Source organism: Sciurus vulgaris, assembly GCF_902686455.1.
Source record: "Sciurus vulgaris genome assembly, chromosome: 7".
Taxonomy (NCBI): domain Eukaryota; kingdom Metazoa; phylum Chordata; class Mammalia; order Rodentia; family Sciuridae; genus Sciurus; species Sciurus vulgaris.
The window spans coordinates 151,285,741-151,312,219 of record NC_136467.1 but is presented as its reverse complement, the minus strand read 5'-3'; the positions used below and the strand labels follow the sequence as shown (position 1 = coordinate 151,312,219).

The 26,479-nt window shown below is 47.5% G+C and overlaps 1 protein-coding gene across 1 annotated transcript in view; it reads right to left on the bottom strand.

Moving 5' to 3' along the window:
- Window positions 1-10,199: 10,199 nt before the first annotated feature.
- Window positions 10,200-26,479, bottom strand: part of E2F3 (E2F transcription factor 3) — a 66,365-nt gene continuing 50,085 nt past the window's right edge. The window contains 7 exon segments of the mRNA XM_079147925.1: window positions 10,200-11,705; window positions 12,668-12,803; window positions 13,721-13,830; window positions 16,730-16,736; window positions 16,738-16,897; window positions 17,990-18,209; window positions 19,382-19,493. Of these exon segments, the coding sequence (XP_079004051.1) occupies window positions 11,443-11,705; window positions 12,668-12,803; window positions 13,721-13,830; window positions 16,730-16,736; window positions 16,738-16,897; window positions 17,990-18,209; window positions 19,382-19,493 (1,008 nt within the window). The 3' untranslated portion in view covers window positions 10,200-11,442.

Here is a 26,479-nt window from a genome sequence, read left to right as displayed (position 1 = left end):
AGTATTTCATTTATTTCTGATGCTGTTGTGAATAGGATTGTTTTCTTTTTCAGATAGCTTGTTGTTAGTGTACAGAAATACAACTGATTTTTGTTGTTGATTTGGCATCCTGAAACTTTACTGAACTTATTTATTAGTTGTAACAGTGTGTGCCTGTGTGTGCACACACATGCATATTCTTTAGAGTTTTTTGCATGTAAAATCATGTCATCTGCAAACAGAGAGAATGAAGCCAAGTCCTGGTCAGGAAACTGCAGAACAGCAGCCTGGGTGGCCCCGGGCTGCTAGTGCTGGCCTGCAGTCCAGGTGCAGGCCTACCTGATGTGCAGCAAGCCAGTGCCAGAGCAACTGGGGTGTGTTGATCTGTGTGTCTAGGTGGCCCAGCCCGGTGAAGAGGCCCCGTGCATAAGTCTGCTCCACACACGGCTGCAGAAGCCCACAGCACCCACCATCCAAGGACCTCTACCTTCCACTTTCTGACCAGCAGGGAGAGAATGGAAGTGGGCAGACCTGAACAGAAGTCAGGTTCAAGAGTAACCAACAGCAGTAGTACTTTCCCAAACCCTGATTAGCCTAAACTTGGACCAACAGCATTTTACCCAAGTGGCATGTAAACCCCTGGACTACCATGCTCGGGGGCAAGCCTGTCGGGTACCCTCTTCTCAACCTGTCTTCTGCTTCACGGTAGTGCAGTTACCTTAAAAGGCATCTCCTAATTCCCTTTCACATCCCTTGTAACGTTGCTGTCATTCTTTTCCCTTATCCATAAATCATAATCTTTTAACATACTGCCATCATTATTTTAAACTATTATCTATTAGATACATTAAGAATAAGCCAGATTGGTGGTGCATGCCTGTAATCCCAGTGGCTCTGGAGGCTGAGGCAGGAGTATCATGAGTTCAAAGCTGGCCTCAGCAAAAGTGAGGCACCTAAGCAACTCTGTGAGACCCTGTCTCCAAAGAAATACAAAATAAGGCTGGGGATGTGGTTCAGTGGTCAAGTGTCCCTGAGTTCAATCCCTAGTACACACCCCCACACACAAAAAAAGAATTTATTTTGCCTTCATATATTCTTTCTCAAATGCTCTTCCTTTCTTGATGTAGATTTTAGTTTCTGACCTGTATCATTTTCCTTTTATCTGAAGAATTTCTGTTAACATGTCTTGCAAGGCAGGTCTCCCAGCAACAAATTCCATCAATGTTTGGCTGAGTTTTTGTTTCTTCTTCACTTTTGAAGGATAATTTTTCTGGACACTGAATTCTCTGTTGGTGGCGTCTACCTTTCAACATTTTAAGTATTTCAGTACACTCCACTGTTTGCATGGTTTCTGAGAAGCATTCTGATATGATTCTTCTCTTGGCTCCTCTATACCCTGTCCTCACCCCCAGGAGGTTTCTTCAAGGTTCTTTATCTCTGGCCCTCTGCAGTTTCAGTATGATATGCGTAGGTGTAAATTTGTTGGTATTTATCTTCCTTGGTGTTCTGTGAGCTTCCTGGATCTGTGGTTTGGCTCCCGTCACTACTTTTGGAAAATTCTCAGCACTAATAATTCAAATATTCGTTCTCTTCCACTCTTTACTCTCCATCTGGTACTCCCAACAAGTGTATGTTATACTTTTTGAAATTTTCCCACTAGGATATTACGTTCTTTTTATTCAATCTCTTTTCTCTTTTGGTTTCCAGGTTGTGAAGTTTCTATTGACACATCTTCAAATCTGCTGATTGTTTACTTAACCATGTCTGGTCTACTGATGAGCCCAATCAAGATCTTCATTTCTGTCTCCATGTTTTTAATTTATAGAATTTCCATTTGTCTGCTCACATTGCCATCTGTTCTTATATAATGCCCACTTTTTACATTGAATCCCTCAGCATGTTAATCGGAGTTAAATTCCAAGTCAATTCTCAAACTTCCACCATGTCTGACTCTGATTCTAACGCTTGCTTTGACTCTTCAGGCTGTTTTTAACCTTCTGACATGCGTTGTAATTTTTGCCAGAAACCAGACATTATGTGTTGGGTAAAAGGAACCGAAGAAGATGGGGCTTTTAGCATGAGGTTTTAGGTTTCTCTAGAGACTCCTTTCGAATGCAGAGCCTGAGGCTTGCAGTTCCTTCGATTGCGATCCACTGTCATTAGACAGAGACCACCGATGTGGTGGTCAGCTGTGGGGAGAGGAGGGAGGCATTCTAGAACCTGGTCTCAGTCTTTTAGTGCCTCTGAAACTTAGGAGTCCTCAGCTCCCCACCTGCTGCATTAGGTGGGCTAGGGAGGTCACCAGGGGCTGGACTGGCTGTTTCCTTCCTTCCACGTTGGCTGAAAGGTCAAATAGCTTTCTTGAGGGCAGGCCTTCGTTAAGGAGACCAGAAGCTCTGGTTACTTTTCCCCCTGCCTCTGCCAGAAGCACGATGGAAATGTTCTCAAATCTTCACCTTGACGACCTGGTGGGGTTAGTGGAAGAAAAACTCACAATAGTAGGCAGGTTTTCTCCTAATCTCTGGGTCCTCAGATTTTCTCTCAAGCTGGTCATGTCCAGACTCCAATAATGAATCACTTACCCTTTAGGTCTTTCTACCACGTGCTGGTTCCAGGTGCAATTTCTGCTCTGGTGAACTGTGGTTCATTGTATCCACCTGTCTCCTGGGTTTCAGGCAGTGGTTGATCCTGGATCTCACTTCTCCCATACACCTAAAGGACAGCTGTTGGTGTCCAGATTGTTGAGCTGTTTCCTTGTTGTGAGGCTGGGGGTGACGGCTCCTCTCTCTACATGTTGCCCTGGAAACCGTCTGCCACCTGTTTTGTATGATTCATGAGATTAGGATGATTTCCGTGTTTTTTAAGTGATTAAACAAAAGAAGGATACTGCTTTACAACAAGTGAAAATTACCTGAGAACAAAATTTTAGCATCCATAGTTCTATTGAAACATAGCCATGCTCTTTTATTTACATAGGTTTATGACTACATTCACATACAGATGCAGAATACAGTAGTTTTGACAGAGGCCTTACGGCCCACAATACCTAAAATATTCATTTCCTGGCTCTTGGCTGAAAAAAATATTTCGGCTTTCTGTTTCATGTCTCAACGTTTCTTTATATTTTTCATCTCATTTTCTGTCTGCCACATTCTGGTAACTTTGTCAGATATACTTTCCAGTTTATTATTATTTCTTTAGCTGTATCTAAACTACTGATTTAGTCATCAGATGTTCTCATGAAATTTTGTTTGACATGTATTTTTACTTTGTAACATTTGTTTCTTTAAAAATTTTTTTTTTTAGATGTTGATGGACCTTCATTTTATTCATTTATTTATATGCAGTGCTGAGAATTGAACCCAGTGCCTCACACATGCCAGGTGAGTGCTCTACCACTGAACCACAACCCCCCAGCCCAACCAGACCTACTTTTATTCTTTTTCTAATCTATATGGCAAATTATGATCACCTCTTGCTGCTCCCTCATTTTTGTGCAAACATTTCTTTAATCATTTGCTACGTGTTCATTTCACATTCTACATCTGATTGTTCCATTTTTGGAATTCTTAAAGGTCTAAATGTGTCATTTGCTGCTTCTGCTGTGGTCGTGGCTTGTTTCCTCATGTGTTTGGTGAGCTCCTACGTGGTGGGTCCCATCTGTGCACATTAGGAATGCCCTGTCCCCGAGGACTTGTTTGCTCTTGCTGACGGCCAGGGAGGTGCCCATGACCTGGGTGCACTCGAGTCCTCAGGTCACTTCTTTGACCTTTCTCTGTTGGCCCCTGACCTTCCTTCTCAACACCAGCCATGACATGGATGGTGAAATCTGAAATCGGTAGTTGTGCTCAGATGCATCGTCTTTTCATGCGTATGCTTCTCAACCTTTCCTTTCAGCTCAGTTTTCTTCCTTGTTCTTTGGAAATTTCCTGTAATCTCAACAAACAAAAATTAACATTTTTGGTTAGATCTAGGGGCTTTGTAACGGGAGGGTTCCCGGCTAGCTGCCATATTGTCTAGAAGTCAAAGTTCCCCCCAGTTCTTTTTTCTGTTTCTCCAAATAATTTCAGCCCCCACCTGGGGGCTTATTTTCTCCCCAGGACCATGCGTGGGGAACGTTCCTATACTTTCTGTCCCCTCACTTCCTTCATTCCACCTGTATGCCCACCCTCCTCTTTGGCATCAACTCTTCCCCTAACAGACACCCAAACTCTGAGTCAATGGTGCTGCTATTTCCTCTTCAACTAAAGAAACACTCATTCTTTGGTTTCTTGCCAAGGACAGAACTTAGCTTGTGGCCCTTTTTAACATCTGGGGTCTTCTTCCTCTTCTCAACATGACTCCACCCAACTCTATTCCCATTCCCACCCATTGTGACCTGCTCTGTGTTGGCTTGCTTTAGTTTGTATTCCCTGATGTCATTATTTCAGATCTTTCCCACAGATCTGCAACCCTCTCTCTTGTTCCTTGGTCCCCGGGGCAGGTTCAAGGCTAAATGCTTCTCTTTCTTTCTTCAATCACAGCACTGCCCAAGGACTGTTCTGTCATTTTCAGATGGATTAGTTATTCTGCAGCTGTTGCCATCAGTTATAATGGCTTTAAAAGAAGAGACAGGCACATAAAAATACTCTGTAAACTGCAAAGCCCCCTACAATGCTTAGGAATGAGACAGAGGGTATAAATCAGGCTGCAGTCAGGCAAATACCCCCGACTTTGATGATACAGAAAAAGCATCTTATACTTCTGAAGCCGGAAGGTGGTCTTTACAGGAAGAGGCGTCTTTTCAGGAGGAAACGGAATAGCTTATTTAGAAGCTGCTGCCGATTTGATTCTTCCTCTATTTAAATAGAACACATCTATTTTTATCAAACACTGACGACAAAAGAAACACCAAGTCCTCCAAAGTTATTCTTCGGAAAGATTCTCATCTCTCCTATTTTGTTGTGCACAGAAGCTGAGACTGTAGTGTCTGCCATGAACTTGGGACACCTGGTGAAGAACTGAAGGAACAGGACCAGGGGTCTCTGGGGGCTCAGAGTAACTCAAATGATGAGTAGCTAGCACAGCAGGCTCCCCTGCCAGGTCCAAGGCCAGGAGCAGACAGGGTTCTGGGGAGCATACCTGAGCAGGGAGCCAGGGTACCTTACAGACGCAGCAGAAAGAGTGTTGAACTAGGGGTCTGGGGACCTTCCTGGGAAGGAAAAAGAAGGTCCTGTGGATGTGAGGTCGTCTTCCAACTCAGACATGATCACAGCAGCAGCTCAGGGGGGGGACACCAGACCCTGGTTTGTGACTTTGCTTTGTTAGCTCACCTCGTTCCCCTGGGTTTTAATTCCTGGGGTTCTGTACTTGTGATTCATGTCAGGTCAGATGCAGTAGCTGGTGCTGGAGACGAGAGAGGCCCTTTCCTTTGGCCAGGCAGAGCTTGACATATTCTGCTATGGGGCCTGTGCCCAAGTCCTGGGGCAGCCTAGCAGAAGCAATCGGGGCTCCCCGACGGCAGGGGCCGACAGGTTTCCCACAGCACTCCCCAGACACGTCAATGTCAGGGGCTCCCAGCTTTTTGATACCACTCTTCAATCATAATGTCTGGTGTTTCACAAACTTCAGAACACTTTAACAATAAATCCTTCCGTTTGTCCCTCCATCTTCAAGATCCAGATTAAAGGGTTCCTGAAAGGCTTGCTGCTTTGCTGCTCTTTGTATTATTATTATTATTATTATTATTATCGTTTTAGTACTTGGAGGCTCTACCTCTGTGCTGCACACCCAGCCCTTTTTTTTTTTTTTTATTTTGAAACAGGGCCCTGTGATTTGCAGAGGCTGGCCTTGAACCTGTGATTCCCCTGCCTCGGTCACCAGAGTTGAGGCGTGTGCCACTGCGCTCGGCTTGTTCTTTGCAGACTGTGAGACACTGCAACCTCCTGCCCTGCCTGTTACTGTGACTTCTGAAGGCTCCTGCTGACCAATTCTGTGTAGTCAACACAGGGCTTCTTGTTCACATCCTGATGCTGCCATGACCCGCAATTCGATCTTATCATCTGCCTTCACATCAGCATTGGAGTTTAGCGCTACATTGGGGCTCCCTCCTCCCCGGATCCTAGGAAATGGACCCAGTGGTTTCTCCTGTTGAGTCGTGCCCACCTGGGATCTGCTACCACGCATGCCTCCAGGTGTGCTGGTCTGTGCCTGGGGGTGGCTCAGGGGCCCCGCAGCACCCTCTCTGTGCCCGGTAGTGCCCTCCAGTGGCAAGGTTTCAGGAAGAAAAGTCAGTTATTCAAGACGTCCACATTTGCTTCTCTTAGCTAAACTTGTTTCTCCCCCAAGTAGATGTAAACTTCCGCTTGCTGACAGGAACTAAAAAACAAGCCTTTTTAAATCTGGACTCCAGCACCCAGAGCAGTGCCCAATATATAGTAAAAATTTCACGTTCATTCAAAGAGCGACTGAACAACTGAGTAAGTGAACAACTCTTTCCCTTCATGGGCTCAGAAGGAATAAATGCAATAAGCTTTCCTGAATCTTCCTTTCTACCTTTATTACTGAGAACTGCTTTCTAAACTTCCTTCCACGTAGAGTCCATTTCTAAACAATACTCAAGTAGGTTCTGAATTAAGATACTGACACATCCCATGCTACATCCATCTTGCTAAGGAACCTAGCCCTAGGTGAGCAGCTTGAATTCATCCTAAAATCTTCAACAGCTTTGAAGGATGGAGTTCTTTTTATTTGCCAGCTGTGACCCCCATCAGTAGACCACCTCGAAGAAGGACTACCTACTGCTTTCATCTTTTTCTGTTGTCAGTTTTTATTACTGGCTTGACTATGGGCTTGAACTCTTGCTGACCACTGGGTAGGATGACAGGAAATCAGGCTTTCGAACAGGGCAAACAGAACTCTACCCAGAACTATAACTGAAATGCAAAATGGAGTTGGGGAGAGGGAGTACCACCAGGAAGAGCAGGAAAGCACACTGTGTCTACATCACTGTGCTTTGCCTTTGGACAGCTCCCCCAACCCCAATCATTTTCAAACCACAGACCACTCATTTGCAAAATAGGAATATTTCATGTAAATATTCATAACATGCTTATTCCATGTGGGCACTGTTCTAGGAACTCAGATCCAACAGTGAGTATACAAATCTCTCCTCACTGAACTTCTATGTGGATTGGGAGAGAGATAACAGGGATGTAGTACGAAGTAGTAATAATGCATGCTTTGAAAGGCACAGGACGCTCATAGAAAGCACTTAAAATACCCCCGGCATTCCTCTAGTCTAAGGGTGGAAGCAACACAAATGCCCACCAGCTGAAGATGGATCAACAAATGGATTAATATTTGGGCATGAAAAAGGATGATGTATTGATGCTTACTGTAACACGCATGAACCTTGAAATCAGTAAGCTGCAAAGCCAGACACAAGGCCACATATTGTTTGATTCCATTTATAAGGAAAACTCAGAATTGACAAACCCAGGGAAACACAAAATAGATTATCAGCTGCTAGGGGCTGCTAATAGCAGGGACTAGGGAGTCACTGCTTAATGGGTACAAGGTTTCCTTTTGGGGAGAGGAAATTGTTCTGCTTGTACAACATTATGAACATCATAATGGAAAATCTCATTATGTGCATGTACCACATTAAAAAAAAGTAGTTCCTGGCATATGCTAACCATTCCATAGACCTTATGTATTTTTTCTTATAGTGAAACAATAAAAATGTCTCTCAAACCAGGAGACTACCTGGATAATGATCACATAAATTTCCATCACTGGAATGGTATGCAGCCTTTGAGGAGCATGAACAAGATACTAACATGTAGTTATCTAAGATACAGAGTGAAAAAGAGAAGCTGTTCACGTTGAAGTCCACATGTCCACGGACGCAGGTGTCCACGTGTCTAGAGAGTGACTGCGCTGGAGAACGCCGCCAGGCTGAGCGAGGCGCAGCAGGGGATTTGCTTTGTCATGGTGTGAACTTCATTCCTTCTACTTGGATTTTCCCTGTGAACCTTGGGACTCTGGGGGACAAACTGAGTCAACAATGTGACCCAGCCGTTGAACATCCTGGTCTCTCCTAGGGGTTATTATAAGAATATAGAATCGAGGGCCTGGGAGGTCGTTCCCAGACTTGAAAACTAAAATTATGAGAGGTTAAGCTTGACCTGCTGTCGTTTCCTCAGTGTAGAAGTCCCCCTTCGATGCCAGGGAGTGGTTTCTACAGATGGACAGGCCCCCGGGACGAGACAGGCTCTGCTGCAGGGAGAACAGAGCCCACCACATGCGACACGTCTCTGCCCCACAACCCCAGGGTCCCCACCAAGGGCCAGGCATTCGGTGGAAAACGTTTGGCTGACCCTTCTTGACTTGTTAAAGGAAGTCTTTAAAAGTTAAACTGGTGCAGGAGCATAAGATCATACCAAGAGATCCACAAGTCTCAACTCTTAAAAAAAAATCATTTTATTGATCCTTTACCATACAAAATTTATTCAAATTACATCCATTTGAAGTGGTAAGATCACAGCTAGAGAACAGGTCACCCTGTAACAAATCTATTTACAAAATCCATCATAAAAGCTTTTTTTTGTTGTTGTTTGGTGTTTTTTTATTTTTGTGGGTTTTTTTTCCTTTTTTTTTACATTATATTACACATTTTCTGTTTTAAACTAGCGTACAACACAAAGCTAAACTGGTTAGTAGTTTGCCTACTCCCAGCCTTGGGAGAAATACTTCCTTTTTACAAAACTGCGTACCCCATAGGAAGAAACCCTCACCCTGACGCTGCAGGACGCTGCAGGCCCCTGCCGCGGCTCCCGATCCACGCTTGGCCTGCCAGGCCCAGAGTTCTTCCCTCCTCTTTCCTGAAGCTAAAGCTTTAAATACTGCCATTCTATTTACAGACCCACACGGAGGACAGAACCGAAAACGAGGACCACAACAAAACAAAAGCAAGGTAACATTCTTAAAAAATTACAAACCAGCTAGAAAATATTCTGGCAGTGTTTACAAATTAATTGCTATTTTTGTACAAAATTGCTAAATAATGAAAATGTGAGTAGGCTACATATCAACTTAAATAAAGCGATCGCTATGCACAACTCTGTACATATAAACACACGCCTAACACTGTTTGACAGCTCAAGTGTTGCCCTCTGTACACTTTATTTTCTAAGGCTCACGCAGTCATAATTCGCACTTGTAACTTTTAGCCATTTCGTGTGTGAGCTTTAGTAGCAGCAACTCAATGGTACCAGGAAACCTGCATACTTAGTACTTAAAAGTCACACAAATACTGTAGTACTAACCCACTTTGTGTGCCAGATACTAGGTGAAGAGAAAAGGGTCAATGCAAACAGATACAGCATGGACGTCTAGGGAACGCGGACGGGAAGCCCCATCACTGGGAAACTTATGCACAAAGGAACTTCTTAAGACTTATTAGTATTCCTTTCAATTTTTTCAAAACAATAAATATGGCATTACATTACGAAGAGGTTCAACGAGAAAGTCAACAAAACACACGACAACCCAGCCAGGTGAGCTCAGTCTTTAGACTTTGGGAAAAAATCAGCTCTGTGCCGCTGGCAGAGAGAATCACACAAAGCTGGAAGCAGAGGCAGCTAACCAGATGAGCTAGACACGGGATGGGGGACGCTTGGCATCAACGGTTTCCCGCACAGGAAATCCCCACAGTGCATTTCCAGTAGGCACTTAACACAGATCCCCGCCCTCCTCCACCCCTGCTGCATCTCGGACCACACGGCTGTCGTACCAAGTCCAGTGTGTGTGAGGGGAGGCCGGGGATGGAGGCTGAGGAAGAGAGGAAGAGAGTCTGCACCTTTGTTTTTCTTCCCAAACACACACCACGCATACCCACACACAGAGTTTAAAGTGCTGGTGTCATCTGTCTCGACCCCACCACCACTTTGCATATTGGGGACATCTACCTGGAGTAAACTGGCCGGGGTGCTTGTGGCTCTAGACAAGTTTTTCCTAAGGGACATTTCCAATTCGGTCGGACGCATCGCGGGAGCGCCTACCGTGTGGGCACACAGCGTTTCCATCAGCTGTTGGCTTGGAGGTTTGGGTCGGGGCCCTCATTTGCGCAGCCCTCGCATCCGCATCCGGGGAGGCTCCGCGGCACTGCGCACACCCCGGGGCAGGACGGAGGGCCGTTCCAGGACGCGGCACGTTCCTGAGGAGTGGAGGGAGCGCCTGGCCTCCGCCCCGCTCCCGCCCTTCCCCGCGGGCTCCGAGGAGAGGGGCGCGTCCTGGCCAGGGCCGCCAGCGGCAGGAGGTGCCCTTCTCCCCAGGCCTCTCCATCGACCCCACCCTGAGAAGTGGTCTCCCTGAGTGTGGCTAAGAGCCCTTGCCCCGGCGCGCCGGGAAGCCCAAGGACGGAGGGTCGCCTGCTGCGCCCCGGGGATGCGCCGTCTGCTCCCACGGCCTCCTTCCCAGGCCTCGCGGGCCCACGCCCCAGCTGCCCTCCCGAAAGGAAGCCCCGGGACGTGCTTCCCGCAGAGGCGGGGACCTGGGCCACACCGGCGGGCGTGCTCTGGTCAGTAGAGGTTCTCTCCCTCTGCCAAAGAAACACGAATTCGCGAAAACTGCTGCAAAGTAACAATTAAACTGAATGGTGATGGGGGCCACAGGAATGCTTAAATGGCAGCTGAAAAAGAGAGTCTAGAACAATCCACAGAGAACACCTAAGTAGGCATCTGCTACAAATCAACTGGAAACTCACGAAGACGCTGGGGACGGGGTGGGAGTGGCGCGTGGAGGCAGGAAACCCACGGCAGCTTCGGCGGCGCTCCACGAGCTTCCGTGTCTGCATCAAGTACTCTGGAAACGGGTTCTTCATCCGAGAGGCTGCGGAGGATCTCGCGGCCTCCTAGAGGGACACACTGTCCATAGCTTAAACTGAATCATGACAGTAATTTAAATATTCCTAAGAAGAGCTGAAGAAATCCATCTCATACTTTTGCATTAACTTCATCTGCTGCACTTCCATTCCGTATTAGCAGACCCCAAAGACATGCATCTGCAGAGAAGGCACGGCTTGAAATGCTGTTAAGGAAGATTGCTGCTTCCCAGCGGGCCGGTGGCCAGACCCCGTTCTACAGCCCATCCGTCAGGCACAGCAAGCCAATCCGGGAGGGGGCGGGGGAGGGGAAGAGGACAGGTGGGAGACACCTGATTGCACATTTTCTAACTTGCTGACTCGTCCAGGAGATTTCAGAGCCTGGGACAAGGCAGGGCATTCCCAAGGGAGCCTGCAACTGTGCGCTTAGACAATTAAAAAAAATTCATTAAAATGTCAGCTTTGTTCCGAAGTTTGTAGTTTACTTCATGATACTCTCTTAGAGGAAGAAGGTCGGAAGGGTCAACACTGCGTGACAGATGCTCTGGTTCCATAATAAAAAAATATCGGTTTATCAGGAGAGTTCACACAAAGCGTGATCAACTACACATGAAGTCTTCCACCAGCGGGAGCTTCTCCAAATCGTAGGCGTCGAAGAGATCGCTAATGCCTTCTTCCTCACCCAGGCTCAGCAGGTAGTCCTCCTGGGACAGCGGGGGCAGCAAGTTCACAAACGGGCCTTCCAGGTGGGAAGGAATTTGGTCCTCAGTCTGCTGTAAGAGGTTGGCTGGGGAGGCCAAAGGAGAGAGGTTTGCCATAGAAACCGAGCAATCGCTATGTCCTGAGTTGTTTGAAGCCAAGTCTGAAAGGGAAACAACTGGTGTAAACAAAGAGTTAGGAGAAAATCAAGTTCATTTTTCTGGAAGAATGAGTAGGTCATTGTCCCTCTGGGCACCCAAAGACGGCCTTCTGGTGCAGATCACCTCTTATGCCAACAGGCATGGAAGAGTGTCCTAGTCTAACTCATCTTTTAAAACACCTACTGCCAGAAAACAGGAACCAACAGCTTCAAAGACTCCCCTCCAGTATTTCGCCATTGTTTTGAGAAAACAAAACACAGAGAGGTAAAAGCCGGCTCCCCAGCAGAAACTCACTGATTTTAACTTCCTTTTTGAACGACCAGCTTATTAGAGATATTGCTAAAAATACATATAATAGGACACATCCATTTGAATCTCGATGGTGAGAAGGGAGGTCTTCTGTTTTACCAGCTCAGGTGCTGTATTTTTGCTCAGGATTAAATCAGACCTATTCACTTAAATCACTCCTATTTTTGCTGCTATATCGGGAGACGGGAGGGGAAAAATTAAATATATATTCCCAAGCTGAAAATGCAAAAAGCTTTTTTGTCCTAGCAAGAGAGGGGGAAGGAGAAGTTAGGTTTCTTTTCCACGCATATCCTGTCCCCATGACAGGAAGGAAATAAGACAAACTACAACCGAGTTCTTCTGTCCTGACATCGTCATGTCCCTCAGAATCGCTGCACACAGTTCACGGGTGCAACTGGTGTCCCCCGAGCGGGGCATGGCCTCACTGCTCGCCTGGGCAGCCCCAGAGCACCGAGGAGCTGCTTCTGCTGACCAGGAGTGCCCGGGGGCTCTGGCATCAGGGGAGGAGCCCTGTGCCCAAGGCCATTGTTCAATCTATAAACAGTCAGCCTGACTTTTAAAAACTATTACCTTAATAACAATAGAAGTTCCAATACAGGATCTTCTAGTCACCTTCATTTTTAACATTGTTTCCAAAAGACAAAAGGGTCTTTACCTTTGGAAGTGGGTTTAGGGATATTCCCATTGTGGTCTTGGTTGTTTGCTTTCATTGGACTGTGTGTTTCAGTCTCTTCTGGACACAAGTAAACCTCAATGGGTCCTTGGGTACTTGCCAAATGTATTTGTAGGCTCTGGGAACAGAAGTGGGAGAAGTTCAACCCAGAAGCTCTTTTAGAAATGAAAGCCCCAGCAGTTTTCCTCTGCGAGTGGGCTGTGAGGGCCACACTCAGGGTTCATTCTGTGTCCTCGCGGGTGGTCTAGCCCTAGGAATGACTGTTAACCCTGAAGCAGGGGCCAGCTAGCTACAGCCCGAGGCCAAACCCCGACCCCGACTGGCCTTGCAAATAAAGTTTTACTGGAACTGAATCGAGACGGTTCTAGTCGTTGGCGGCTGTTTGCATGTTACAGTGGCAGAGTTCAGCACAGAGGTGGCATGGCTCACAAATCCACAGCCATTCACCATCTGGCACTTACACAGAAGTCTCTTTTGATCGTCCAGACATTCTCTTTGTTAGTTCTTCATCTTAGAGTTTAGGTCTAGATTATCAAAGAATATCCAAAAGCAATCACAAAAAATATGCTCCCTTTTTAAAAATATGCTCGTCTGTTCACTTCCCCAATGACTTAAGTTCTTATAAGTAAATATTATGAGTGACTTCTAAAAAATCTTAAAATGTGCCAAGTTAGGGAGAAACTCAAAAACATGGTATCTCTGTTCATGGTGGGGGACCGTGCACTGGGAGTCGACATAAGTGTCCCAAGTGGTTCCAAGTGATCAGCACCACCCAGAGTGAACTGTGAAACAGAACACAGAGAGAGACAGGCCCCCACGACTGCTCAAGGTGAATGCCTCGCTAGGTTAAAAATAGACTTTTTGGACATCGAACAAACAGTGAACTGTTGGAATGTTTTTAAATTTAGGGTTAAGCGAAATAAATGGGAAGGAACTGCAAGAGCTCAGCAGGGGCAGCCGTCAACCCGAGCCTGTCTTCAACTCCAGGCACCGCAGAGGGGTCTCTGCAGAGGCACCCGGAGGCCGGCTCCTTACCTCTATTGAGTCAGGCACTTCAAGTCTTGTTTCTGGAGGGGCTTTCACAACTATAACAGTTTGGTCTTTAAGGCCACTAATTTTTCGAATATCTTGATATGTAACGTAAGCTAACGTAGTGAGTGTTAAGGAAATCTTTCATCTAATCGCCTCAGACACAGCCATCATGAAAAATGACAAATGGACACATGGAAAAAAATTCAAACCCCTGTGTGACTTCTAAGAATATACATGCCTCTCCTTGCGGATCTTTAAATATATGGGGCTCCCCCAATGAATCTCTACTGGTTGATGTTGTAGACAAAAAAAGAAATGTATACTTCATCCTGCCCATTTCTCAAAGTCTCTGGCTATTTCAAGTATTAAAACAAACACAGAAACAGAATAGTTAAACCACCAAATGAAAATCAAAACTCATTTAGGTCAGGGATTTTGAAACCAGGTTCCTTTGGCCATGGGTATTCCACGAACTCCCATAGAGTACTCTGTCACTCAAATTGAATGATGGCTGATGCCAAATTGCAGGAACAATTTAAGGTCTACTAATCATGACTTTTTTTGGAACCTCAACCACTTCTATATGCTATTAGTAAGTGCCAGCAGCCACCAAATGGATGAATACGTAGCAAATGTATTAGTGTCAGAACTCTGAGCACGGCTCAGGCGACGGCTTGTTTTCTGAAGTGCACCTGGGCTGGTTGTGATTATATATTACCTACAGATAAGTATTATTATTTCTGTTAGAAAAATGATCCTTTGTGTGATATTATTAACTCTACAGATATTTCCGTGTTCACACGGAGGAGAGCGGCTCCCAGGTGCTCTCCAACGGAATGAACTGGAGAAACACTGATGGAGGAAAAGAGAACAGAACACCATTTCGCACTACTCCTGGGAGTAACTTCTGAGTACTGCACAATTCTTTTTAGGTGTCCTGGAAGCCAAGCCTCAAGAGACGTGGTGACAAAATATGACACTTACTTTTACCTGGCACTGTACGAGAACAGGCTGCATAGTTTCTGTGTAAGGGACATGAAGGAACAAAATTAATGTACAGTATCTTTAGTCAATTTTTAAAAATACAAACCCCCTAAAATATGGGAAGGATAAAACATCAAATAAATCAGGTAAAGCATTTCTGCAGGCGATAAAGCTAACAGTGTCTGTGATCCAACCTGTGTCAGGGCCTTAGGGAGCCTGGGCAAATGGTGTCCCGAGAACAGGAGCTTCTCATGAGACACATGAAGGAAGCCACACACCCCAGAAAGAAGCACATCCACACGGAATCTGCACAGGCACACGGGGACAACTATCACAGACCCTCCTTCAAGTCTCAGCAGCTGAGACGACAGGAGGGTCTGCGTAGAGCAACTGCCCTTTTGAGTGACTGCCCTTTCAAGATTCTGGGCGTTAGGTCACCATTAATCCCACCAAGGGAGCCAAATGGTGCCTTCATAGAAGGCCAGACAGTCCTGGCCCCTACTGAGAATGCTGGGGAAACAGACAACCAGGCTCCCACCCTACAGCCTGCTGTCAGAAAGCAAGGTGACGAGAACTGGAGAAAATAAAAATTCATCTACAGTTACTCAACATGATGCAGGAAGAGAAATTTCAACACATTTGTGAACAAGCTGCTTCAAATTGGGAAATGAATGGCAAACTGAAATCAATTGTGCAAACACTTTTTCTAATCTTCCAAACTTAGAAGTGCTTCCTTTGTGGCGCCCTCCCGAATTTGTTTCTTGGGTGAGCAGTCCCCTGCAAGGAAGCTTTTATTTTCTGCAATAAAGGCCCCAGAGAAAGTGAACATGGAGGACAGTGGTATGTGTTCCAGAATGCTGCCAATCGGGTGCAACCACACTGCACGTGCCCAGCGGGTGTCCAGCTGAACAAGGAGTGACACTCACTGCTGCCCTCCCTAAGCCCACTCAGCACCCCTGGGGCTCAAGCCATCTTGCCTCCTCTCCAGTTCACAAATGGCCAGTCAGCAAGGTCCATCCTTTTGTCAACAGGAAATGAACAGGTGCAGGTTTAAAAAAAAAAAAAAAAAAAAAAAAAACCTCCTGAATTAGAAACTAAATGTCCCCAGATCCTCTAAATCAGGGTCTGCTAAAAATGAGACCCTAAATAAATATGGGCAGGACATATTTTATTTTCTAACAAAGGTAAACGTGGACTCATCAGAAGACTGGACCTGAAGTTAGGTGTGGGGTAACTCACACTGTTGTTTTTGTCTGATCTCTAGAATACTGGCAGATCTTGTTGACATAATGAAGCAATCTCCCTCTTATTCTGTTTGCGATGAGACAATAAGGAACGAGTTTTCCCTTGACAGTCAAAAAAGCGTCAGCAAGGTGAAAACGAGAATTGGCTTTTCACATTTTTACTTCTGTGGACTAATGTTCGAAGAGGGACAGGCGAGTTGAGATTTCTCAGGTCTTGGGATACTTGTGAAATCAGTTCTGGGAATCAGCATAATGCACTTTCAGAGTTAGAGTACCATTTTTCTATTCTCTTCCAAACCTTCAACTATAGCCCAATGGGAGAGATGTAGCAGATTCTAATCGCCACAATGTCTGATGAAAAGAAAATAGAATGTGAGAACCCCAACAGTGACAGCTAACACCCACCAAAAATCTGGGAAGCCAAAGATGAATCTGCCGAGTGTTGTCATTAATATTAATACTGACACCTTACGTATCTTTTAATAGTGTGGCATTACGCTATGAGCGTATCCATATGTCCCAACCACACATGAATATGATGCTTTAAAAAACAGTTCCCTCCTGGCTATCAAAATAGACAATGACAGGATCCAGATGACTATCAGCATAAACACTGACTTCGTAGGCAAAGCTAACAGAGTTTGCACGCACAAGTGTGTGCACACACACACACACACAGACACACTCATTTGCACAAAACCAGAGTAAAATCTACCTTATGCATAAGTCAGACTGTGAACTATGGAACAGTCCAGAAGGCACAGCCCCAGTGAACCGGCGGCACAAAGGATATCTTTGATTCTCTGAATCCTCGGTTAACAGTTTGAGGTCCAGGCTGCAGCTTTGGATCAGTTCATCTAATTTCTTCTCTTCCTGACTGAGCTCGGTCACTTCTTTGGACAGGCCTTGACACTGGGCCAGCATGCCCCCGTCCTCAGACAGACTGCAGCCCCTAAAACCCAAACACAGACTCTTCGTGGCTACTCAAGAGAGAGGACAGGGAGAGGTGGTCCTTCGGGTCAATGTCCCCTCTTACCATGGGAGGTCAATGCATGTTAACCAAGTGTTAAAACAAGAACCTTAGATATATTTTTCATAAATACAGTCTTGCACTTTTCATACCAGAGAAATTGCATTAAAAGGCACAAATTCAGAGGGCAAGAGAAGGGAGCCACCTAGCTCCCCACCGTCCCCACCCACCACGGGCCTCCTGGGGGAGGATGGGGGGAAAAGCATAAAAAGACAGTAAAGAGGGAATGGCTCAGAGTTCAAAAAAGCACCATCCATAAGTACTAAAGACCCAGGTAATTTCCGAGGGTCTTACACCAGTAGCTAAAAAGAACGTAAGGAAACAGATGTACTAAGTATCTGTAAGAACAAAGACCAGCACTCAACAGGTTTCTCTAAAACACAGGTCAAATGGGTTACTGAACCATCCAATTCCAAAAGTTATCAATTCATCTTATAATGCTTGAAATCTATTTTTCAAAGCTACCCTAAAACAGACTTATTCCTGCTGACACACTTTCATAGTTCCAAGTGGTACTTAGAAAACACTGGCTGCTTAGAGGCTCTGCCCATCATTCACAAATGACGTTATCATTGGTTTCATCAGACATGTGGGCATACGGGTGACGAGAGCCACCACCCCTCTTTACAGAAGCAGGCGTGTCTTGCTTAATTGACACAGAATGCCAGTCGGCCCACTAGAACCAGGGGCACAGATGCTACGCAATGATGTGGTTGTGCATCCAGATGACCACAAGCCATAGATTCAAAATCCTCTTAGAGACAAGCCCGACACGTGTGAGCTCTCTTCAATTACACGCGAGCAGGCAGACCCAGCGTGTTCCGGTTAACAACTGCAGGACCTACTGAACCTCAGGGTCCTCTCGCTTGATGCAAATCAAATAGAAATCCCTAATCCCTTCATCCCTGACATAATCTACACTAGGACTCTGTGCAAAACGACTTTGAACTTCTGCCTAAGAAGCTGAGGAGGGAAGAGAGGAGGGCAGGAGGCGGAGCGGGCTGGGCTACTCACATCCACTGCACGTTGTTCTTGGACTTCTTCTTGATGAGGTGGATGCCCTCCAGCACGTTGGTGATGTCGTAGATCCTCCTCTTCTGCACCTTCAGCACCTCCGCTGCCTTGTTCAGGTCCAGGACCCCGTCCGGTGACTGGCTCAGCAGCTGAATGAACTTCTTGGTGAGCAGACCCAGGGACGTATCATACCGCGTTTTTTCTGAGGGAGATTTTGGAGCTTAAAGAAAAACAAAAACCGAACGGGTGGGGGATAGGGGGAGAGGTAAAGAAATGAAGGGTTTCTCTGCAGTCCAGCAAGCCCTCGTCCCGCAACAGCCCGAGGGTTAGCATCTGAAGCCAAGCTGTCGCTCAGGTGGGTGACAGAAAGCTATGCGATGGCTTTATTAGAAGGAGGAGGGGTAATAGATTCCTGCATGCGATCAGAGCATTCTCCCTTGAAATTTTTAGGGGCTTCGACTCTGGCTTACCCTGCTCCCTGGATCTAACGAAGTATCTCACACATAGTAGGTGCTCAAAACTATCTGTTAAGTGAATGAAAGAACTCTGTTGCCTCTGGGAACTGCACTTGTGGGGCTGAACCCGAGGGTCCGGGCTGCCCTCTCTCCAGGACGGGTCTCAAACACTCCTGTCAACTGGCCCTGCCAGCCCCATGTGTGTGGCACTGTCCACCAATTTTTCAAATGTTAGGTTTTGACAAAGAACACCTGGAACAATCTTTCATCAACTCTCTCCATCTCTTGTAAATGAAATTTCCTTACTGAATTTTGCCTTTGTCATCCTATAGGTGCCCAACTGAGGTTCTGATTTAGCAGTGCGTGCACACTGTGGACGGCCTAATGCACAGACTACAGCTAAAGAACCAAGTGTAAACTAGCTCTCGCATGAAATGATTTAAGTAAGCTAAGGGGCTATTTCTAACCTACTCGTCTCTTTCTGTCCCCAAAGAAATGATGACAGTGTTTGACAGAAATGGAAACTGGCTGCAACGTACTGGTTGCAATTGACTCTCCTGCTACCATGCACTAGGCTAGGTGGAGGTCGCCGCAGACATTACGGGCTGGCGCAGCCCATCGACACCCATTGGTCTGGTGTCTGAAGTAACGCCCGTTAAGGGAAGTTAAAATAAAACTCGATTATAGAAGGAAGATAGGGCAACACGTATCTTCTGGGGGGAGAGTCAAAGTGCCTGCAGCTGGAGGAGCCCCCTGCCCGAGTCAGTACTGGGTACTGCCGTGTACGGGGTGTCTGCAGACAACGGGTTCCGCGTGGACAGAGATGAGGAAGAACCAGACATGCCAGGGTGTTCCAGGCCTTGCCACCTTCCAGCCACAAGCTCTGCAGTTGGGATCCCACAGTGAGGAGAAGAGGAAGGAGGGGAAGAACCCTTACTTTTTGGACTGTCTGGACTTCGAAGCGCAGCTCTTCCTTTGCCCTTGGGGGTTTTTAAACCATCTGAGAGGTACTGATGGCCGCTCTCGCCCAGCTCCAGCCTTCGCTTTGCCTGTAGTGAGAGAAGGCGATCGCGCGTCACCGGAGGTGCCTGCAGCACGAGGCTGCTCCTGCTCTGCCCTGCCACATGCTGCAGCTCCTGCCGGCCCTCACCCTGCGGCCTCTCAGCCCCTCCAGCCAGGAGCCCGGCTCAGAGGCCAGGTTGGCCCAGAGCGCGCTCTGCACCCGCGATGGTGTGCGCTCTCAAAGGGCAAACCTGGAGACCCTCAGCAATAGTCCAGGTGCCCCTTTGTTCACTTAGCCACTGAGCCAGCACACGGGCCAGGAACGGGGCTGGATATCAAGGGCACCACACGCACCACGGGACACAAGTTCACATCGCTTGTGCGTCTCCTACCCTGGCCTGAAGGGGACCCCCTTCGGCATGCTCCCCAACACTGCCTGTTTGTATCGTAACACTTACTGGTTTTACTGTGGAAGTGATTGTCCTTCTCTGTTTCACTTTCTTTAAGGCAGAGACTGTTTCCCAATTATCTCTGTGTACCCAGTGCTTGGCACAGAGCCTGGTTTCTGGAGGCATTCAATCATTCTCTCTACATTTATTCATCAAAAGAGTGATTGAGTGGCCACACAACTAGCCACAGCCTGCAAGTGCCCGTCATCAGAAAGACAAATATTGCAAATATGCAGCTGTGGGCTTCCAACCAGGCCACTTTCTCCAGTTTACCATCAAACCTGGCAAAAGAGAAGCCCTACGTTTTAAATTTAATTCCATTTCACTTTTAAAATCTCTGGGTAGTGTCTTCTATGTACTGGGAACTGTGCTTAGGAACAGAGGTAAGACAGACAGGAGTCCCTGCCTCCCGAGGGCGTAGAGTCCAACAAGACGGAAGACTGATGACCACCAGGTGATTGTCGGGTACCCGCTGCACAGGCAAAGATGCGCGTTCAGACACCAGGCGCCAGCCAGCCCTGCGCGGGAATGGCGACCTCAGGCTCATTCTGGGGAAGATACTTCTGAGATCTACAACTTCAGATGCACTCCACATGATATGAGGAATAAGTAATAACTTATTAAGAGATGAGACATCCAGCTCCTGTATGAAAAACGACCACCTAACCCTGTACCGTCCACTACAGCAGTTCCTGGTCACCAGCTCATCTGAATCCACTTGTGTGGTACACACTGGATTCCAAAGATGTGGTACAAAAAGGGACACAGGAGCTGGGGATGTGGTTCAGTGGTAGAGAGTTTGCAAAAGAAGAAAAGAAAGTACAACCTCAATAACCTGACACTGACTCCATGTTAAAATGACCGTGTGGCTTTATAAAACAGTATCACACAAGCACGGTGCTACCAGTGGCCATTTACCTGCTCCCTACATGTCACTCTGTGGCCTTCATTTGTGGCACATATTTTCTGTTCACTGGATCTGGATAGTGCTATGAGGCGATCTGGAGGGCACAGGATGGACGATTTGGTAATCTGCTTTCTCACTTTTCGGGGGCAGGGGGCCGTGCTGGGATTGAATCCTCAGGCACGAGGCAAGCACTGCTGCTGAGTTCTGCACCCAGCCAAGCAGCGGCCTTCTCCTCATTGTGCCCTGCCAGCTCTGCCGTGAATCGTGGGGGGTTGTGTGGGGTGGCCTGGGAAACTGTCTTTGTTTGGGGCTGGCCCCTCAGGTGTACCAGCACATGGTGGCCCAGCCTTGGCTAATCACTGGGCTCCATCCGGTTCCTCCCCTGGTGAATGGGTTGCAAGGCACATGGCCAAGGCTGGGTGAACAAGGGACAATCCCAGGAATTTTCCTGGAACCACCGGCAAGGAGTTGTGTCCTTTCCAGTGGAACTGATAAGCTAGGAGCCAGAAGCCACATGGAAAGGGAGCCGGCAGGAAAGGCAGTGCAGAGACCGAAAGGCATTCCAGGCTGGGATTTAGTGCTCAGGCCAGGGTCACGTGTGGGGCAACTGCTGGTCGTCCCCAGACCTGGCAGCCGTATGACCAAAGAATCTCCTTTTCGCATCAAGCGTTTCGAGATGCGAACCTGAAGTGTGCAGCTGCAAACTGACAACTGAGCTGGGGTGGCAGGGCCGCGAGGGGAGCAGGCGGGCCCTGGTCAGCACCTCAGGGTGTGGTCCCTTCCTGTGGTCAGCAGCTGTGACACCTAAAAGTAAGTAGCTTTGAGAGGGAGGCCTTCTCTTTGCTGAAGAAGGCCATCCAGGAGGTCAAGAGCTCATGCTCTGCCCAGGCCAGAGTGGACACAAGGCTGGTGAAGTTGGAAAGTGTGTGGGGCCCAGAGCCCCTGGAGCTGTATTCTCCACCAACCCGTCAAGAGCGGCCCCTGCCAGCAGCCCTGGGACCCTTGGTCCCCCCTCCATCCCACACCAGTAGCTCGAATTGCCTTGCGGCTTACAGAAGCATAACGCCACAGGCCAGGGACGTTCCCAGAGGCCCACTGCTTAGAGACTAGGAACTTCAAGGACCACGACTAGTCTCCATGTGTGACGTGGTCACTGAGCATCTGGCTGAGATGACCAAACCTAAACCTAAACACTAGACAATCTACTCAATTTTAAAGGCACTTTTATTGCCAGAGAATCACTGAGTCTGGAAAGCAAAGGCCTCTAATGTCCCAGACTCTCAGAGAATCAATCACTAGGCCCATAAATCCACACCAGATATACATGAGCTGTGAAGAACAGCGTCCCTAGAAATCCTTCCCAGAGGGTGGAACGGGGCGGCCACAGCAACTCCATGAACCAGACCCACCTCCGCCGAGGGGCCAAGTGGCTGGCACTTTTTGCCAACGTGAGGAACCACGGACATGTCGGCTGCACAGTGTGACCCCTTCTCTGGTGGGTTTTCCTTTATTTTTCCTCTGCTGCTTCGTGAATCGGGAGGGCTGACCTGGACTCGAGAGGACGGCGTGTTCCCTGGGGGCTGTCCCAGGTCTGAACAGTGTGCAGCCACTGGACACCCTTTGGGCATTCTGATACACGATGGAGCAGGATTACCTGTGTGTAGCCAAACTGAGCACACATTTGGCAAAACAGCATCCAAGAGGCGGGATTTAAATCGTTCAGGTGCTCTGTCTACACTGCCTGGCTCCGGGCTGAGCAGCAGCAGATGGAGATCTTGATTTTTGTTTGCTTATAATGTGAGAATCTTACTGAATGGAGAGTTGTGATATTGTGAGATATATTTGTTCTCTGTCCAGTTTTCTAGCACACAATTTCTAAAATCCTCGGACTCTCCAAAGAGACTTTATAACGTGGTAATGAATTGACAGATGGCTGGTCACCAGGAAGACCAAACCATGACTGCAGGTTGGGACTTCTGGTCCCAACCCCAAACTCGAGGTGGTGGTGGGGGTTGGGCTGAAGGTCGAATTGATCACCAGTGGCCAACAACTTAACCAATCATGCCTAAGAAATGAAGCCTCCACAAACTTGAAAAGACTGAATTTGTAGAGTTTCTGGATGGCTGAAGACAGGCAGGGTGGTCCAGCTGGAGAGGGAGGAAACTCCACATCCCTCCCCATTCTCCCCCCCCCGTGCATCTCTTCATTTATTTCCTTCCTAATATCCTTTATAATAAACACCGAAACAAACAATATAAGTACCAAATTTCTGAGTTCTCGTTTGCTAGACCATGGGAGTTGTCAGAGGCCTGGGCCAGCAACCCGTGGCCTGCGTTGCCTTGGGAGAGGGGTCAGTCTTTCGGGACCTGACTGTACCTGCAGGTGGACAGTGTCAGGACCGAGTGAACTGAAGGACTCCACTACAGAGCTGTGGCCTTCTTGTGCAGGGAGCCCACACCTCACATTGGTTGCAGGCTTCTGTGGCGACTGCTCACAGTAGAGAACTGAGTTCATCTTGTCCCTCAATATTCTTACAAGAGGCATTCCACGGCTGTGAGCAGATGTCTGACCTACCTGGTGCTCAGCAGAAGCACCAGCTGCGTGGTCCCAAGTGCGGTACAGCTGGACATGCAGCGCTCCCTACAGCGCCTCCCTACAGTATGTTCGAGGGCAACTTTCACTATAAACAAGGCTGTGTTGACTTTGGAACCTCAGCCCGGGTAGGACGACAAGCCCCTGTCCTGAGGCTGTGCTGCGAGGGCTTCTGAAAACCCAGGGTGGCCGGAGAACGAAAGCCCTCGGCAGGCGGGCGTGGGCTCAGGGCAGCGCCCAGTTTGGCCGGCCTGGTATTTGCTGCTCCTAGTTTTTCCTGTGCAGTTCAGAGTTCAGGTGGTTTCTGAATCTCCGGACTAAAAGCAAAAGATCTGAGGTGGCTCAACATTTTCGGATGACCCTTCCTATCAGGGCTACAGAGGGGAGTACAGTGACCCTGAGGCACGGATGAGTGCCTCCCGATCGCAGGGCCCAAGTGTCTGGTTTAAGGATGGGCCCGTGACCAACACACGATCACCCAGTCAATCCCGGGACTTTTGTTGGGATCCACTGGGAAAGCACTGGGTTCCTTTTGCTGGAAACTGCTGGTAGGTTGTAAGCTTGAAGTTACGTGGCAACCGAGTCAACCAGGAGAAAAGTCTAGTTAAGAGCTGGAGAGAGGCTGGCCCAAGGCCCTCAGAAGAGGTGCTCCGAGCAGCCCAAGGTGGACATACCAGACTTGCCTTGTGTGAGCCCACAAATTCCCTTCTGGGCAGAAGGCAAGCGAGTGAGGTCTCTACCACTTGTGATCAAGAGTCCCAGGAGATACAGACCGTGCGTGGTAATTATCATACAACACCTGAGCGCTTACTGCGCACCGTTAGTTGCTTTCCATTGGATCTTCCCATTCTTACAACAACTTCATAAGGTAGTTGTCGTCATTGTTACTTCCTATTCAGGAGAAAACTGACATTTACAGCACCTGAAACAATCTACCAAGACCCAGAGCTGGTAAGTATGATTGCTCAGGTCGACACTTAAAACCGCTTCCTGCCCAGCAACCTGGGAGGCTGAGACAAGACAAAAGTGGCTGAATTAAAGGTGGAGAAAGAGACATAAAAAATGATTCTCTAGGGGTAAAAATTGTAAACCTCGTAATTAATTTTCCATATATCCAGAGAGGAAAGAATTCTGGAAGGATCCACACCAAACATTAATGGTGGTTATCTCTGGGAAGTCAAATTAAATATGGATGATGACTTCAATTTGATAATATTTTATTGCATTTTAAAATGTGCCATGTCAACAGACACATTAAATCTATATCATTCAAATTAACAATTCCAGCGTATATCCTGAACATTGACATTGTTTCTAGAGTTAGTCTATTAAAAACAGCAGTTACTTGAATATTTGTATTTTCCCACATGTCCAAGTTAAATGCTCAGTCTCAGAAGAAAAATTCTGTAAGTTATTGTACATTTATATAACGGAATGTTATGTAATTATTAATGACGTATATCTACATATACGCAATTTTTTTAAAAAGCAGGTATGAATAGTAAAACTATTTTTGTGGGGGAAATTACATGCATAGAAACCAAGTATCTGAAGATATATACCACCCCAAATAGTTTTAAAGCATTAATCTTTGAGTGGTAGGCTTATGGTGATTTTACTTTCTTCTTAGCTTTTCATACTTCAAAATCATTTTAAAGTAAGCGTGGGTTACTTGCATAACAAGAAAAGCAAAAACCACTTCCATTTGGGGTTAAACAAAAGAAGTCTGCTGGCTTATTTTTCAGACTGCCGAAAGGTTGATGTACCACTTGGTGTGAATGGGTTCAAAACAGAGGGACCTGCCAGCAGAAAGGCACCCCAGCATCACGGTGGGACTGAAGTCATTCTTACCCACCACACAGCTGAGCCACAGGAAAAACACTAGATCAAGAACAAGGCATGGCCTACCGTGTGCTAACAAACCAAATGCTAAAATAAATTCCCTTTCCCCAGGGACCAGGAGAACTGGGTCGGGTGGAACTAGATAGGTGATACAATCTGCTTCAGAGTCAAAGATGAGATGGAGAACTCTGAACAGAGGAAGAAGGAAAAGAAAATGAGAAGGAAGGGCGAGGACGGTGTGGACACTAGAGAAAGAATCCAAAGGTGGACCACAGCAGAACCCTACTGGGCTTCATGCCCTGGGCACGGGCATGAGATCTTAAGAACACCTAGTTTCCAGATGTGGCCTTGTGTCAACTCCACCTGCCATTTCTGTCTCATTCAAATGGTTTTTAAGAGCTGCTGCGTGCCAGGCCCTGGATGGGCACGTGATCATAAACAAAGGTGACACAGTGGCCCCTGCTGTCCAAGAGGGCACAGGAGGCAGCGAGGCGGAGCAGGGCCTCTGATCACAGCGGGCTGTGTCCTGCAGGAGGGAGGGGGCACAGAGACCTGGGAGGGCCCTGGCGTGCTGGTCTCACGAGCAGGAGGGGACCTGCGTACAGGAGGATGCAGGTGGGCCAGCTTGCGGCCCCTTCCACCCCACACTCACAACTCACTGAGATGGGTTCCCGAGGTGAGTCTCAAGTCTACTCTATGCCTTCTGAGAGACTGGATTCAGAATCTTAGGGAGGGCGGCGTCCCGTAAGCTCCTGGGTGAGGAGCCTGTCCCTACCACGCCACTCGGGAAAGAGCATGCTGTGATCTAGGGAGGCAGCAGCCAGCCCAACCAGCCCTGCCCACCTTTTCTCTTCGGGTCACTGGGAAGGACCCCAAGCGAGGGCACTTTTCTTCTCTTGAGTTTTAAACCAGAGCATTTTAATGTCACTATAAATTCCACACGTGGACTAATTTGGGGAGGGGAGAGAGGGAAAGGGAGGGAGAAAGACAGAGACACAGAGAGAGAGAGAGAGGTTTCTAATGGTCTTAAGGTGCTGAGGCTGGCCTCCAACTTGCGACCCTCCTGCCTCAGCCTCCCGAGTTGCTGGGATTGTAGGTGGGCACCACTATGCCATGCTGACACATGGTTTTCTTAAGGCTCTGCCATCTCAGAGGACGTACAGTGGCCACGCTCCCAGGGGAGCCGATGTTGCCATTTCTCCTGGTGGCCCCCTCGGGGTCCCTCAGTAACATGCTTACACGG